Raw genomic sequence first — 18,422 nt, 5'->3', positions numbered from 1 at the left:
CCAATGCCAAGAAAAACAGAATATCTGGTGATTAGTGGCACAAATGGTTGTCAGGCTTTGTGCTTCCGAACTACTTCCCATGTTACTCTTTTTTACAATAGTGAATACACTCAGTCATTTCACTGGCTGTGAGACATTTTCAACAGGCACAGTGTAAACACAATAATGATGTCAAACTTCTCTTCTTTTTCATGAGATTTGCTTAAACAGCAAGTTTTCTTTTTCACTTCTATGTTCACCACCAACTTATCTCTTAAAAGATTCAGTCACACCAGTTCAGCTGTTTTACGAAAAACCATGGACCTTCATTTCAAAGACTTCAAAATAGACTTCTATTCCTAAGATTTTCTTGTCTCAAGACCATATGAAATAGAAATAGGAATAGGTCGTTCAGCCCTTTGAGCCTGCTCCACCATTCAATAGGATCATGGATGATCCAACAGCTGTCATGTCTACTTTTGCGCGTTTTCCCCCAATAATCCTTGATTCCCCTACTGATCAAGAATCCATCTATCTCAGCCTTAAATTTACACAAGAATTCTACCTCCAAAGCTTTTGGTGGCAAGGAGTTCCAAAGGATTTAAACCCTCAAAGAAGAAATTCCTTGTCATCACAGTCTTAAATTGGCTCCCTTTATCCTGAGACTTTGCCCTCTGGTCCTAGACTCTCCCATGAGGGGCAACATCCTTGCAGCATTTACCCTATCAAGCCCCTTAAGAATCCTATATGTTTCAATGAGATCACCTCTCATTTTTCTAAACTCCAGTGAGTATGAATTCCACCTATGTAGCCTTCACTCATCACACAATCCCTCTATACCATGCATCATCTTAGTGAACTATGCCTATACTATGCTTATGTAAAGCCCATAAACCTGTGAGTAAACTAAGTAATCTCAGACACAAAAAAAGAAATTGCTGGAAAAGCTCAGCAGGTCTGGCAGCATCTGTGAAGAGAAATCAGAGTTAACATTTCGGCTCAAGTGACCCTTCCGCAGAACATGTATGTTAACATAACAGTTTTTATCATTTGGATAACCATTTTAATTGGCTATAAGTAGGCAGATGGTACTACTCATACTCAACCGAAGTGTCAATTTTGGTCAAAGCAATAAAAAAATTCAAACACATACATGGAAACGTGACCAAGAGAGTGCACAAAATAATATTAAAGCTCTTCTGCTGTTGTTTTAATTCACAGGCAAGAACATTAAGTTCAGATATAAAAAACACATTTATTCACTGAGCAGCTGAATTGTACAGACAAAATGACCCATGTTTCTGCTGAATTGTTTTTTCATTTTAGGGATGGGGGATGATAGTTGGAGAGGGATGCAGTTGGAAAGACCGGGTGAAATATTGCAATTGACTTCAGAGGAGGGAAACAATCAGTATCACTGCTCATGCAGGTGCACCTGGTTAGACGGAAGGTGAGGGTAAAACCCTCGTCAACTGTGACACCCACTCTGCAGTTGAATAGTCTGCTAAAGAAGTCTTGCAATTCAAAAGGAAAAATGTCCACTTGTGTACAACACCAGAGATGATGGCTGTCTCTTCCAGGGAAGTTAATGCAGTTATAGAGGGAGACAAATAATTGGTGACAAAATGAAAAGATCATCGAGAATGCTGAAGCCAATTAGCATATGAAATAGATTAATATTTTATGCTGATGAATATTTTTTAAATTAAGAGTTAATCTAGTTTTCCTCTCAGCTAGAAATTGACCTGTAATGTATTTTTTAAAAAATTGTCATTGATACTAAAAAGGAGAAAAACAAATTCCAGAATGAAAACTGGTTACACTCAATTGGTTACATTAAGTTCACATTAACCTTCTAAAACAACAAATGCTACAAATTATCTGCTGTGTCAAGTACAGCGTCAGGTACTCTGCACCAAAGACCAGAAACTATTCACAGTGGGGCAGAAAGGTAAAAAGCCTGCAATTTTTGAAAATCTGCAGCGTTACAGAACCAAGAGGTTCCAAGCAATGTTTTGGTATTCAGTTTAACATAAATACTTGCTGTCTGCAGCACATGGTTCAATAAAGTAGCACACTGAAACTACACTAGATTAACAGCAATAACATTTGATCAGATTGCATGGGGTTCTTTGCATCTCAATTTCTTTATTTCTCAAACAGGTTAGCAACAAGATTTTTCAACCAAGTCAAAGAACATTCTCTGGGAATGCATTTAAGGTAGAAAAATTGTCAAAATGGCATAATCTCTGTTTTACGAAACGTATGTAAAATTATTATTAGTACACACCAAATAAGGAATTTAGAGGAAAACACTTGCAAAAGTCCACAAATACAATCTATGCACAGACCACTGTATTTAATAACAAACTTCTGGATATTTCCTGTCTACATCAGAGCTTATAGTCCCCATATGTTCTTTCTGATTGTACATAAATGTATATTTAAAATGCAAATGACTTTCTTTGTTGAGGAGGATTGGCTGTTATCTCGTTGCAAGATCTGCATTCTCATATTAGATTTTTATATAGCAATTTCTCTCATTAATTTTATATCAGTTTTTGGAATCTGCCCAAATCCCTAATAACTCTATTTTTTCAGAGCTGTGTAGCTTGCAGATTTGAGAATAGTTTTAATGTAGTCCCGCCAATCCATTCACTTTCAGGCTAAAAAGATACACTTACAATTACAGTTGGCACCTGAAACGGATCAGAGAATATTAACTGCACTGAACAATTACACGAAAATAAGTAGTCTGTAATTGTCTACTACCCTACTCTTAGGAGCCTTCCAACATCACAATACAAGCCTCTGAGAGACAATGACTTTTCATTGATGCTTTAACCTTTGCGTTTTGAGTTAAAGCCACAACAATCGCATGTTTTGCTTAAAAATTAATTGCATTTCATGGTTTGTTTCCTCCTACTACTTTGGATATATTCTTGAGGACCTTTGAAAACTCAATGCTATAAGTGAAGACTATCTGCCTAAACAGAAATTATGTTAGTTTGCTGATGATTTCCAAGAATTTTGACATACGTTGTTCTGTTGTTAGAGCCCTTGCTCATTTTTCGTTACTTTTGTTTTATTCACAGAGTCATAATGCAGAAACAAACTCTTCGGTCCATGCCGACCAGATTTCCTAAACTGTACTATTCCCATTTGCCTGCATTTGGGCCATATCCCTCTAAACCTTTGAAGCTGTGAACTGGGAAGTGTAATCTAAAGATGAGTTTTGGCCTGTGGTGACAGCTTGTGTTAAACAGAAAACAGACTAAACAAGTTGTTATTAATTTATGAGGTTAGGTCCTGAAAGTTAATTGCAGATTGGTTACTGATCAAAAAATTATGTAGATGCTTCATCACCATGGAGGATCATTATGTTTAAAAAGATAGCAGAAGTTGGGCATTAACAGGGTCAGTACCTGGAATTGGTTCTAGCAAGTCTGGAAAAAGAACTTATGCTCATGCAGATGTTGAATGGTAATTGGGATGTTGTGAAAAAGATGATTAGCCTGTCAGGGAGTGGTCAGAGGTTGAATTGGGTTTTGGACTGTATTTTCAGTGCAAAAAGGAATCTGGCTGTTGATGCTACAGCATGAAGATTTGAAAGGACCCTGTGTAACCTCCCATGGGCTGCCTTTATCTGAATGGACTGAAAAAGTAATCCTGATCGACATTTTCAAAATAAAAATTCAACCAAGAAACTATCAAATAGGCCGGTGAAACAACACATCGTGAAAACCACTTGAGTAATGTGGCCAGTTTTGTTATTTTCTTTTATATATAGAACCATTAAATTCCTACAGTGCAGAAACAGGTCATTCAGCCCATCACGTCCACACCAATCCTTCGAAAAGCATTCCACCCAGACCGACACCCGACACTATCCCTGTAATCCTGCATCTTCTATGGCTACTACAACCAACCTACACACCCCTGGATACTATGGGCAATTTAGCATGTCCAATCCATCTAACCTGCACATCTTTGGACTGGGGGAGGAAACTAGTGCACCCGGAGGAAACCAACTCAGACATGGGGAGAATACACAAATTCCACACAGACAGTCATCCGAGGCTGGAATCGAACCAGAATTCCTGGTGCTGAAAGGAAGCGGTGCTAACCACTGAGCCACCATGCCTCCTTAACTTTTAGTTCTCAGTCTTTTCTGTGAATGAAGCTGAAAACAAAAGTTTTTTCTGTTTATAGCATAGACCAGTTAAATTACTTTGTTACTTAATTTTGCTTGACTAACGTTACTATATTGTTGATAAATTGTTAAGCGTTTTATTTAAGCTATAAACCAATGTTGAGAATTGATTATTTGCAAAGTCTAAATTTAGTTACTCAGAAGTCTGGTTAGGAACCAATGGGGTCATTTTTGAGGGTGTTTGAAGGTTTTAATTTTACTGTATTGCGAATACAGAAGTTGAAAGTCTGATTTGGTTTAGCTGTCCGTCTCCATCTCATAATACTGTTACATATTGATGTTGATTGAGGACTGAATATTGGTCTCAACATCCGGAATAAATTTACTATTCTTCTTTGAAATAGTGCCATGGTATCTTTTTCAGCCACTGAAATAGAGCAAACTGGGCCTTGGTTTAACATCTTATCCGAAAGACAGAGCATCAGCCTAAACTCTTCGGCTCAAGTCTCTACAACGAGCCTAACTCTTAGCCTTTTTACATGGAGCTGAGAGTGCTGCCAACCAAGTCATAGTTGACGCTACAAAGTACGCACACTTTGCAGAAATTGCCCAGTGTTATAAGCAAGTTCTAATCCTGGAGTACAGTCTAAAAGATAGTCTAAAGGGTCATCATAAAATAGTATACAATGAAGAAAAGATTGAAGCTTTTAAATGTTATTCTTCTCTACGTACAAATAAGTATTCAAAAGCTTACTTATTTAAGCCATAGTACTTGGAGCACTCAGGGTCAGAACCCATTGATGGTCTTTTATGGCATCTGAAATAAGTGTTTTAAGGAGCCAAAACGATTCTAAAATAGAAGCTTAATTTATAGAAAATTAGCCATGATAAAAAAGCAGTGTTAAATCAAAAGAAACTAAGAATGTCTTTTCTAGAAGTTGAACTTGCTCTTTTTTTAAAATATATTGGATCATAAATTACTACAACAAAGCACCCGAGTACAGCATCTGCCATTATTTAGTTTTGGCCTTACATGTTAAGATTTTGTAAATGTCTGTATGTAAGTTGCTAAAAGCAAGAGTTGATACCAACGTAGTGCGGGAAAAGGGCACCTGAGACTCGACAGAACGGAACAAGCAACAACCTTTCTGATAATTATCACTGCATATGTACCACACAAATTGCAAGTTAGACTGGGTAAATTCATTGTTAATATCAACTATAGAAAGAGTGCATTTATACAAAGAATGTATAGATTCACTGAGAGGAGATTAAAAGGAGATTTTTTTTACACACTTTCAAAATCTGCAACAATTAAACCCTGAAGGAATGACACTTCACACTGTGAATAAATTTGAGTGCCACAATTAGAAATATCTAAAGTATAATGTATCCAAGATAAAGATATTTGCAGCTAAATTATACATGAAAGATCATCTACCTCTGTCCTCCAGTGCATTGTTGGCAAGATTGATTGTATGAAGTCCTGAGTTCGGATTGTGAGCAAGGGCACTGGCTAACTTCTGTGCAAAATCCCTGGGGAGAAAGAAAAGAAATTGTGTAAAGAGATGCACTTGAACTGTGACCCACACTGGTTGAAATATACGTAAGGATCAAATGACGAAGACCAGCATCTATATACGCATTGCAAAAGAGTATCAGTGTTTATTCATAGGCACATATCTGTTTCAACACTATCCGATGGTAATTACAGGCATAGATTGAGTGCTATTACAGCATCAAGTCAATTAGTTATCTTTCCCATTATGAAATGTTTTACTACGCTTAAAGGAAATATAAAAATGTAAAAGCAATATGTTGCTGATGCTGGAAATTTGAAATAAAACCTGAAGATAATGGAAATACTAATAAGGTTTGGCAACATCAGTACAGAAAAACAAAAAAGTTAATATTTTGGGTTAATGACACTTTATATTAGCTCTGCTTCTCTCTGCGGATGCTGCCTCACCTATTAAATCAATGCATGCTGTTGTTGTTAGTCAACTAAAGTGCCAATACACACAGTACAGGTGAAAATAAATTTTCACATTACCTATTGAGAGAACACTTCTCTATTAAAAAGTCACCATGAACACTGCTCAAAAATGCCACATTATGTGGATTTAACTAGAAATAACCTGGGGACAGTATTAAGACAAAGGAAAAACTAAGGGTGCAATCACAATACTATCAATATTCAAGAATAAAGTAAGTACTGATAATAAAGTCTACCAAGTGAGCCTTTCCTTTAGAACACTTCCCTTTTTATTCCAATAATGCTAGAAATTTTTTCCACAGTGACTATGAAAGTGCAGAAGTTCACGTCTAAATCAGAGTGAAGGTGTGACTTGGCTGGCATTTCAGTAGAGATGGTGTTCTCACAACATTGCAGCTCTTATTGCTTTTAGTTCTGAAATAAGCCTGTTAGAATGTGTTGCATTTTATAGATAGTACATAAAATAGCAATAGTGTAGTGACAGCTCAGTGGTGAATTGAGAGCTAGTGGTAGTAAGGCCAATTAAATAACTGCTTTGGGCTGGTGTTCATGCTGTTTCAACTGCATCCATCCAGATCAGTGATATTTCATTCCATTCCTGATTTGAGACATACAAACGGTAGTGAAACACTAAGCAGTAAGGAAGAATGCCTTTCATTGCAAACATACCCAGGATACTCAAAGAAATGGTTAAGCTGCTAATGATTTCCAAGAACATTGATACATGTTGTTGACAGTCAGTTAAAAGGTGGTTGGCATTTTCTTAAACTTAAGTCACTGAAAAGTATATTGATAATGTAAATGTTACCTACAACTGGTGAGTACAAGATGTGTGACAGACTTGCAGCTAAGAATCATTTGGACACTAAAAAGAGATCCATGAAAAGATTCACTCATTATAGCAGAAGAATGTAATGAAGTAGCTGAAATGTTTGGGACAAATCGCGATAGCCAGAGGAATTCTTGATTTGATGTGCTGGAGCTTAAAAAAAGCTTGCACGATTAAACGTTCTGGAGCTGTTATGCGCTATAACCTCAGGTTTTGGTGTCAGCATCTAAGTGAGTCCGTTGCTGTTCCTAAAATATCCATTCATCCTCTTCATTAACCTAGCTACAGCTGTGACTCTATGGAGATGGAAGAGTGGAAGACATATTTGGTTGAGATTAAATATAGTGGGGCTATTCAAATCAGCTGGCGATCATCTACATGCCTCATAAGCACTCAATCCATTTTCATTTGTATATCATGCAATAGAGTGGAGAATGTTTTTACATGACAAAAAGATTTCACTTTTAGAAGGAATCTGCAGAGGCTATTCCTACCAATGCTATCACAAACAGAGGTCCTGCATTTCTCGTAAGTATCCTTATTGAAGTGCTACCACCATTCCAATAACAGTTTGTTTTTCTTTCATGTCATTATGTACATCACTTACAACCCCATTCAGAAACTGATTTGACTCCACAATATTTGCTGCTCAGCTCAATACTAGATTCGGAGAGCGCTTGACTTTGTATTAAACAGTTTAATTATGCATAGTATGTGTGTTGTACTACTCCAAAGATAAACACAGAAATTGGGTCACAGTTGTAATTGTTTAAACATGCGAGGTAGTGTACAGAATGTCAAAAGGTATTCTGTAAATGATACTTAAAAAACACACGGTTTCAGGAGTCTTGACCAAACAGAATTCATTAGAAATAATCGATATTCAAATATACTCACGTTCGGAGTCCTCCATTTTCCAGCACTAGCTCCTCTAAACGCGTGGATCTACCAACAACTCGTAGAATTTGCTCACAAACATCTGTGGACTGAAGAATTAGAAAATGAAATCTGCCTAAATAAAATAGAGAAGGAAAAAATTGCAAAAGCAACAAGAAAGCAGGTCCCACAGGTGTACAAAATCCTCAACCTTGACAGAGCGAGATCTTAATCATCTTTAAATTCATATTTTCCATGGTCTCCCAACACTGAAAAGAATTGTGTCAGTCTGTTTTGGATGGTTTTGTTAATGAATGACAATTCCAGGTCCAAGAGAAGAATGCAGTAAGTCAAAGAGTAACTGTGCTACATTCCTCGCTACACTTTCGATTGCCTAACAATTTAGATGTACTCACCTTCATGGAAAAATCTATTGCTTAACCCATCTGACTAACTACGGAAGGTTTAACAGGTAGGGGAAAATATCTGCACAAATGGAAAAAGGTAAAATACACAAACTTGAATGTGTTTAAAAAAAATGAAAAGTCCATGGTGCCTTTAACCTATCAGCCTATTACTCCTATCACTGTGATTACTATCCAATCTTAACAAACCCCATTCGCAAATGTTTAAGTGCCAATAGGTTTTGCATGAGCAGCATTAAAAATACCACAAAATGTCAGTGACTAAGTCATTTCAACAATATCATGAAATTTAATCAAAGTCATATTGATGACAGAAAATTGGGAGCACCATGAATCTGGCAATGCTGAGCTTCACACTTACATTCTTCAGTTAGTGCAAAATGCTATGTGCTATGAACCTCACAATGCAAAACTTACACTATGGTGCAATATAGCTTAATTTACTAATCAAACTTGTGTTTTATTATTGCTCAGTTTGTTTAAAATCTATTCAAGAATGATTGCAGATATTTCATCAATGCTCCACCACTTCACATTTTTTTTCTAAGTATCAATAAAAAAAGTTCTCATCCTTCTTGTACATTAATAACTATCCATAATGGAATCTGTTCAACAAACGTGTAAATGATGGTTATAGATGTTTTTGATGAAAAAACAGCCAACATCTGACATACATATATAAATTGCAATTCCTTTTAGAGGTGAATAAATTATAGCATACAAGAGCTTATTTTAAGTCATGACTTAAACTTCTTCTCAAAGAATGATGCTTTCTATGCAACTTGTACTGAATATAAATTTACATTAAATTTATATCAATATTATCCAGTAGAGTTATTAAGTTGCTTCATCCTCTGTCCAAACATAACTAACAATTAATCTGAAGGTTTTCTAAATGGCAATCAAACTTCAAAGATAATTGTAGTCTCAAGTGTTAATGCTTTTGAAATGAATCATGCCATGTTTTTAATTCTATGATTCAGACTCAAGACATTAAATTGAAACAGTCCAAATATGTAATTGGTAGCAAGGTCCCACAAACAGTACTGAGATAATTAGCAGATAATCTAGGTGATATGTCAAATCAGGAAAAACAAAGACGCTGTAGAATGTTTTACATCTATTTGAAGGAGCAAACAGGCATTGGTAGAATGTCACATCTGATACAGGTCCTGAATGCCAAAGGTTCAATTATAAGGATTTGAATACTGTGATGCAAGTTGAGCGACTTAGGGGAGTTTGGGTTTTGAACTAGTGGCATGCGAGTTTCTGTGCGTCTATATGAGTGTGAGATTTCATTTAATTAACTAGCCATTATTTCTCTGGATTCATGGTTTTGTTGTGAAACCAGAATGAGACAGACAGCCCCTGGAGTGGTAATGGGAATTTATTTGCATTAGAAGAGTTTTACAGGTGGACAGAATAAACATTGAAGAGCATTACCCTGCTTTCAGTAAGGAGGATCAAGAGTTTTTTTTTGCTTCTGCGAAACAACCATAGCTTGGAACCCTCTTTTAGTCCAGTTCACAGACCTCCTGGTTGAAGTTAGATATATGACCACCGTCCTTCTGGAGCAAGGGGTTAGTTCAGAAGAGTTAGAAATAGGTTACCTCTGTAACGATCGAGTTTGAAAGTTCTGGACCAGAAGTGTTGGTTAGAACCCTGAAAGGATTATCTGAAGTAAATCTAAACTTAGTTATGAAAATATGCACGGAAGAAGCTATCAGATTCAGCAGTGGCAATTGAAAGCAATAGTTTAGTTAAATATAGAGACAATACAGAAGGAAATTTTCATTGGTTTTTGAGCACTGTAAAGGGATGTCATTTTACTGTACATTTAAATATAATCTTTTGAAAGATTTTAATAGCTGGTTTATTCTAGTCCTTTTTTGTATTATGAAGTCCTCTTTAATTGTTAATGCAAGATCTGCAGTAATGCATGCTTGAGTTCCAATGAAAGAGGACCTCATTAAATTTAAGAAAAAACCCATGATGGCAGATCTCAGTCTCTGACCTGTTTAGTAATACCATCAGCTGGTATCATAACAATAGAAATAAACTAAATTACTTAGAGCATGCTGCTGCCTTCCACTCACCCAGAGTCCAACATTTACTTACCAGTTTAAGATCCTTAGAGGAGAGCTTTGTGAACCATTGGTTGTATTCCAGCGCAGCAACAATTGGTATTAAGTCTCTAATAAAAAGTGAATGAACTTTGATTATTTACAGAGACATTTGCCTTTTCGATTTATAATGTAATGATGCTGGCAAATAACTTTCATTCACAGTTTATCACTATTTTTCAAAGCCTACCTGTGCATCTAAATTTGCCATCCTTAACTATTAATCATGCTGATCCTTACCCATGCAGCATTTGATTTTCATTTACACAGAGCAATTTTACAAATTGTTCTGAGGCACGTTAATGGGTGTCTACATAAATTTCCCACTATCTCACACTAGAGTTAAAATGCCAGTATAACTGAGCACGTTTAAATAAGTCATGCCAGCAATATACTTGTCTCTCTATTAGGTTTACTTCTTTCAACACGATCATGCAATTTACCAAAACAGACAAGCTATGATGTCAGTAAAGACCACAGCAAGTGTACATTTGAAAAGTTTCCATTCCATGTGCTCCTCTACCCGTCCTCAGGTCTGAATCGAGATTAGCCTAAAATTCACTCAAGTAATCACTACACGTGAGCTTCGATAGGGTGCTGTCTGGTTATGGAACTATCAGAGCACAGCTCAATTATCATCTCACTCAAAGTACACATAAATATTGAGATTTTGAATAGCAATCATACATATAGTCTAGGGTTCTTCATAGCCCAGAAGCATGAAGACCAATCCAAATTTTTCATCCTCTATCATCCGCTTTCACCCACTACCTTAGTGCACAGGAGGAACTGGAACTAGTAACTTCTGAAACATGCGTTTCATATCAGATGATGCAGTTACCCACAATAAAGTAGATATTTTGCATCTATTACAACTAAAGCCATATTTAATAGCCCTTTTATTTAAAGCCAAGATGTTTTTGACATGCAGTGTTAGCTTTACATTTGCAGAAAAGAACATTTTAATGAAACCGATGATAAAACTGCAAATTCAAACCAGTAAAAAAAATTCATATACAACCAGACTGTTCTGCAGAAATCAAAAAGAGATATTAAACAATTTGCAAAACACTCTCCCAAAACTGGGGTATGCACCTTGTTCGACCTTGCCTTAAAAGGTGATAAAAGGAGTGCATGATAAATTGCAAAAGATCAAAACAAATAACATTAGAAATACTCAACATCTGTGCAGCAATAACCTTTGATCAGAACAGGGCAAGGTTAGAAATGTAACAATTGGAGCAAATATCTGAAGTAAATAAGGAAGAAATTCAAAGATTTTGAAGACAGCGTCTATCAAATCCATGACCATTACCATCTCGACAAGGGCAGCAAATACATGGAAACTTGCACGTTCCCCTTCAAACCACTCACCATCCAGATTTGGGAATACACCATTCTTCCTTCAAAATTGCTGGCTCAAAATCCTGGAATTCCCTCCCTAATCCCATTGTTGATCTACTAACAACACATGGAGTGCAGCTGTTTAAAAAGGCAGCTCACCAACACCTTCCCAAGAGTAACTAGTGATGGGCAATAAATACTGGCCCAGCTACAACTGCCCACATGCCATGAATGAGCAAAACAAAGTGAAATAGCAAAAGAACAAAGGGTGTGAAATGATGGTACACAGAAGAGATGAAATAACAAAAAGATTAGGGGAAAGGAAATGGTAATTGGACAAGTTCAGAGAGGTGTGAATGTCAGAATGGTGAACAGTTACCCTAAGAAAAAAAGGACAAGAGAAAAGCATGCAAAGATAGTGGAAATAAAACAGGGCGGTGACTGGGATTTGCAATCGTCCTATCTCAGTCAATTCTTTTCTCTCTTTGTCTTAGCCATTTCAAAATTCCTGACCCAAACCATCTCTTTCTTGACATGAATATTCAACCTCATGTTGAACAATTTCTCCTTTAACACAACACACTTCTTGGAATGAAAGGTGCGGCCATAGGTACCCATATAGGTTCTGTCTACGCCTGCCTTTTTGTGGACCATTCAGAGTCTGAGTCCGTCACCTGTGCCAATATACTGTAGATTGAATGTTTACCCTTTCCAGCTTTGCTTCAAATTTCCAGTTCTCTCATGTTCACAACTGGTCAAGCCCTGACATGGAGGGATTAGAGACTGGCGAGGGGCCTCCTATGTCAGCCAGGAGGGTGTGGTTCTGTTGTGTCCAGGGGGGTGTGGAGGCTTTTCAAGCATGCTGCTATATGACAGTTCAGTGGCAATCTGGTGGTTATGTAGTGCTGTTACCTAGTACAACCTTTGGCAATGCTCCCTTTCTACTGACTTCATCTCTCTCACCAGCCTTGGAGATAAAGCTAATATACCTCAGAGTCATATACTGATTCCAAGGTGAGCTTCTGACTTCATATTTATGTCATTGCTAAGACTGCTTTTTTGAAACTCTATAATATCACTGGACTTAGCTTAACTGCTGCTGAAATCCTCATTTATGCTTTGTTGCCTCTAGACCTGACCAATTCAACACACTTCCAGCTGGTGTCTCATATTCTAGTCTTGATATACTGGAGGTCTTCCAAAATTCTGTTGCTCATTAAATCCCACTTTACCTACCACCTGTGTGTACTTATCAACATACATTGTATCCCTATCATGTAATGTCGTCTTATTCTCATCTTCAAATTTTTCATGTCTATGGTCCCTTCCAACTCTAATCTTCTCCAGCAACATCATCAGATACATTTGACTATCACCACCAACTCTGGGCTCTTGTGCACCTCTAATGATAATTACCCCACCATTGGTGGTTTTACATCTAATTACCTAAGCCTTAACCTCCCTACACATCTCTGCTTCACAATCTCATTTCCTTGCTTTAGGAGACACTTCGAAACTTTGATCGAGCATTTAGCAATCAGACTAATATCTCTGTTCTGGCCTGTTGTCATATATTGCTTGATGATGCTCTGATAAAGCACTTTGGGATATTGCATTAAGTTAAAAGTATTATATAAACACAGGCTTTCATTTTCTGCAACATTCATGCTTTTGATTGAATGAATTTGTGCAACTTTCAAATTTTATAGAGAAATCCTTGATCCACACTCTAAAATCCAGCATTTATTTGAATATCATTCTTATTTGATGCAAACAGCATACTGCTAAATATACAGTAAACCAATTATGTTCAACAGCTAATGGAAATTATTGGCTACTTCAATACATTTAGGAACATTTGGAACTCTGGTATAAGATTCTATATAATAAAGCAAAATTCTTCTCACTTGATATCTAAGTAGGCACAAGCCAGTGAACTTAGAGTACAGATTTCTACCCAGTGGGGTGGCTGGCAAAGGTAACTATACATTCAACATTAGCAACATCAGAGGCACTCAGCTTCTGCACAGAAAAGTCAATGAATTTCATTAATCTCGTATGGAAGACTTATGCAAATTTGTTGGGGAATGCATTTCAAACCTTTGGCTGTGAAAGCACATCATCAACAACATTCAAGATGCACATACAGAATCAGCAGTCAGATTTGAAATGTAGATTGGAAAAATGTACAACCCACACAAATGCACACTTCATGCTGGCTTCAATGTAGTTCTGACTCAACAGCTCACTAAATGCTATCACCAAAGCAGATGCAAGTGTTTACCACAACTGTATTAAAAGGTCACCTTGCTATTGATAAAATTTAGTTTTGGTGATGAGAGTCTCCTCTGCCAAGCAGGCACTTAAATTGGGCAGCAATGAACCCTTCTCTGGAATCAAGGACACCAGGGTGCAAATTGTGGCAGCTGAAAAACGATAGGCCAGCAGCTTTGTTGCACAGCTGCATCACTGGGGAGGTGGCTCCTGCTGCCAGATATTCATTAAGGATCACCAAGACCCCAGGCCACAGGTGTGTAATGGCAGGAGACGGTTTCAGAGGAAAAGGTTTCAGGGAGGTTTGCACTTGCTCTGCCCCATCCCAAAAAATATTGCTTTTCAGGTTTCCCACATAGTACGTTGCCCCTGCACCACAAGGCAGAGACTAGTGGCAGCAGTAAGGAAGGCTGTCCACAAGCCTTCTGGTCATGGACTTCATTGGGGCAGAGATAGGAAGGCAGCAAAGTCTCCTCCTGCCACCATCTTACCTGAGAAAATGTCCCAATACCACAAACTTGCCATGAAGTAGACATTAAATAGTGTCCTAGAACTTGATTCGTCTTTAAAATTGCTGTTCACATGTCCTTCAAAGATTTTTTTCCAGAACAAAATCCATGAAATAAACCATGCTCATTAATAGAATTAAACAACTTATCATTATGTAATTTATCCAAATTTTGGAACTATTTTGTTTGCATTTGTAATACAAATAAATTGGAAATCCAGACAGTTAAACTGATGGTCTGGCAGTTATAGTAACATTGGCTTAACTTTAGAAAAAGCTTTAATTCACTTTTGAGAATGAATTTGGAACGCTCAGTGAACAGACCAATTTCATCAAGCATAAAGCTTCAAATTTACCTGTGGTCAAGGTGGCTGAAATCTTGCAAGTTCAGTTCCCTGGTGTCTTGTGTAAGATAAATAGTATCCACATCCTTGAAAACACAAAGCATTTCCACGAGAGGGAAACTAGAGTTATTACCTGATCTGTACCAAGCTGAACATGACTTGAAAGTGCTTCAAAGAAAATTTAAGATTCAGAGAAATTATTTTCGGTTTAAACTTGATCTTCATTTTAAAAGCAATTTCAAGACACAATAGAAAACAAATAAACAGGCATAATGTTTTACCTGCAAATTACAAATTACAGAAAAACTGATTCAAGAAACCATTTGATCTATTTGCACCTGTGTGTTTCCCATAAGTTAATTAGAAGCTTTCAAAGCATTTTGTTGAGTGTTCTTACCCATTGTACTTCCTCCCTATATGGTAATCCAAGCCAGTCACAAACACATGCATACATCTGAGAGAAACCACCTAGAATCAAAAGGTTCACATGTGACAACAGAACTGCACATATTCTAAAGATGTTTGAATTAGCTACAAAAGCATAGAAAGGATTAAATAATCAAGGGCAAAACTGGACTAACCAGGTGAGAAAAGTCCGGTCTTTACATTGACACATGACAGCTTGCATGCATTCGAGTAACATTAACATGCAGACCCACAGGAACTATTATAGAACTTTACACCTTCACAGTAGAGGGGCAATATAAGAAAATGCTCAGGTCTTGCAATACACTACATACCTTCTGTACTAAAAGAACAATTTTTACACTAAAATGTTCATGAAACAGGGCACATGCTTGTCAATTATGCTTGAAATATCAATATCTGAAATTTAACAGTTGTATTTGTTTCTACTGCAATTAATTCCAAAACAATAATGCTAGAATAAGTTATGTTAAAAAGTCTTTCCTTAATATGTTTAAAAAGACATCATAACTTAAGTTCCCTGAAGTTTCTCCTAGAATCTCTCTAAACCTAGCCAGAATAATGATTCTTTAACTTGTTCGAAGACACCAGGCATGCTCCTGCAATTTCTCATCACCATACATTAGATAACTTGAGCACTTTATGGAACACCACATTCTTGAAAGTTTCTTCATTATCTTCTCCAACAGATATCAACATGTAATTTGTACTTAAGGTAATTCACAGGCAAGTCAGTGCTAGAAATGATTCAGTCTTGAAATCTTGAAAGAATGCCCACTTTAATGTGGCCTGCTGACTTTCTACAAATCAATAGTGTACTAATGAACCATCAAAAATCAACACCTGTCTCTGCGACAGTGCTGCCACTAGTGATGATACTCATTTTAAACCAAATATGATCTCATAAGAGTTTGGTGATCAGTTAACAAAGAGAACTTGCTACTGTATAAATCTCTGCGGATCTTTATATTACCCTGTGAATGTTAAAGCCTCTTTCTCAACCTGCAAGTAGTTTTGCTGTGACTCATTAAACCACATTGGCTAGTGCCCAACGTGAAATAACACCACCCCAATCCACCACCCCATGGCAAGATACCACATGCCAAAACTAATTGTTTCTTCAGATCATTATGGGACAAAACTGCATCACTATTCTGCAGTTCCTTCATTTCTTCAAATGTTTGAAACTCCACAGACTGGTCCATCTTTGAGCAGGTGACACAGTGAAGCAAACGTGTGGTTTAAGTTAGGGATGGTCTTCAAATAATACACAGCAACTTCTGGTTCTTTTTTCCTGATCTCTTCACTTTCAAAATCCCCTTAACTTTCTCCTGTAGCGATGGATACCTTCATCATCTATTCAGCAACCTGTGTATGTATGACACAACATCATGAAGCAACACTTGTAAGTTTTAGATTCAATGCCATATTGAAAGTAATCCTCCAACTTTGTGTAAATTAATGAGCTCTTTCTCTGATTTACTCTAATTAGAATATCATCTCAGAAGCAGCACACTCCTGTCATCTGCTTAGCAACTGACCCATGGTGCTGTAGAACAGCACAGGAGCAGGAGAAGTGACAAATGTTAATCTTTCAAAACGGTACATCCTTTTTTATATACTCATGGCAAACAGTTCCTTGTACTCGTCAGTTAATTTTAATTGCAAGTGTGCATTTGATAAATTCATTGTACTGCACTGGCTAAATTTGAAAACAACTATCCCACTGGAAGGTAGTGGACAAATGTCTTAAGGGTTGCTTACAATCTTTACAAATTGCAACAAAGCCACCTGCTTTCTGAATTTCTACAATGGATATGAGCCATGCACTCCTCTTGACTTTTTAACGCCCCTGCTCTTTCTATTCTATTCAGCCCTTCATGTATGGCTTCTGGCTGTACATAATGCAATGGCCTACCCTTGCAAACTGTCAACTGTACATTATCCCTTATACTGATTACAGGTTTGTGATGCTTAATTTTATTTTTCGGTTCTCCTTGCTCAAACCACATTTGGCATTCCAGTAGCACTTCCACAATTGTAGAGACATTCTTATCCTTACCACATCTTCTTAAGCCAATTCTTTCTTATCAGGGATATGTTCCTTCCTACTACCACCAATGGCAAGTAATAAAAGCAATTAACTGTATTCCACTATGACACTAACTTCACCCAACATCAGAATACTGTTCTTGGAATAACTAGTCAGTTGCACAAATTTTGCGTGACTTAGATAGTCCCTATATTCTCTTTATAGTTAAATTAACAGTAATGGGCTACAATTGTATCAATGATGGAAATAAACTGTGTATCTTCAACAATCATTTCCACTGTTAATCTGAAAGTATAATTCCAAAGTTATCATCATCATCATCATCATCATCATCATCTGGCAAGTACTCTCTCACCGAGTACAACTCTTGATCTTCCTGCCCAGAAACACTAACTTCTGTTTCATCTATCAGATACACATTTGAGGATTTCCAGATGCCTGAACTGACTTCTGATCTACCATGACTTTGCCCTCAATCATAGCAGCAACCTGGTGCTTTACCACAAACTGGAGCATTACTATTGCCTCTGTTACTGCGTGCCATCTGGATATGATTGGCTTTCCCACAGGCACAGTTCATTTACTGGGAATGGGGACATAGTGGCGTGGATTCAGTTGACCACTGTATCAGCTCTGTAAAGAACTCACATGCAATTTGCAACTCTCTCTTGCTGCCATTTGTACCTGTGGCTTCATCACAAGCACCCTATTGCATCAGCTTATTGCCTTTGCTCAAAGCATAGCCTGGTATTTTCTTGTTCTTTAAGCCTCCTACAAACATGTCCCTTAAGCCAATTTTTAGGTGCACCACCATATCCAGTGACATAAGAATTCCTTTTATCCGAGAATATAATCGGAAACAGCCAGTCTCACTTGACGACTGTTTCCTTTCAAGGAATACAGCCCCAGTGCAATCTCATTCTTAATATTGTGTTCTTGAGTCCAGGCTTTCATTAATTTCACATATTTTAATGAACTGAGGTCTCTCAGACATGTATTTTTCCAATCAAAAGCACCTAACTCCATATTGAGGAAAACACTTACTTTTTCCCCAAATTCCCACTCTGTTCCCAAATGTACTCAGTGCCATTT

The 18,422-nt window shown here is 37.2% G+C and overlaps 1 protein-coding gene across 1 annotated transcript in view; it reads right to left on the bottom strand.

The window, feature by feature from the left end:
- The window catches only part of LOC109934313 (F-actin-uncapping protein LRRC16A-like), a 403,104-nt gene that overhangs the window by 215,737 nt on the left and 168,945 nt on the right, over nucleotides 1–18,422 (bottom strand). The window contains exons 7-11 of the mRNA XM_048608843.1: nucleotides 15,249–15,319; nucleotides 14,864–14,937; nucleotides 10,377–10,452; nucleotides 7,855–7,943; nucleotides 5,574–5,668 (exon numbers count right to left, since the gene is read on the bottom strand). Coding sequence (XP_048464800.1) covers nucleotides 5,574–5,668; nucleotides 7,855–7,943; nucleotides 10,377–10,452; nucleotides 14,864–14,937; nucleotides 15,249–15,319 — 405 coding nt within the window. The remainder of the gene's footprint in view (nucleotides 1–5,573; nucleotides 5,669–7,854; nucleotides 7,944–10,376; nucleotides 10,453–14,863; nucleotides 14,938–15,248; nucleotides 15,320–18,422) is intronic.

This window comes from Rhincodon typus, chromosome 2, assembly GCF_021869965.1.
Source record: "Rhincodon typus isolate 14 chromosome 2, sRhiTyp1.1, whole genome shotgun sequence".
In the NCBI taxonomy this organism is placed as follows: Eukaryota; Metazoa; Chordata; class Chondrichthyes; order Orectolobiformes; family Rhincodontidae; genus Rhincodon; species Rhincodon typus.
Note: the sequence above shows the minus strand (reverse complement) of the source record. Positions and strands in the feature narration are given on the sequence as shown.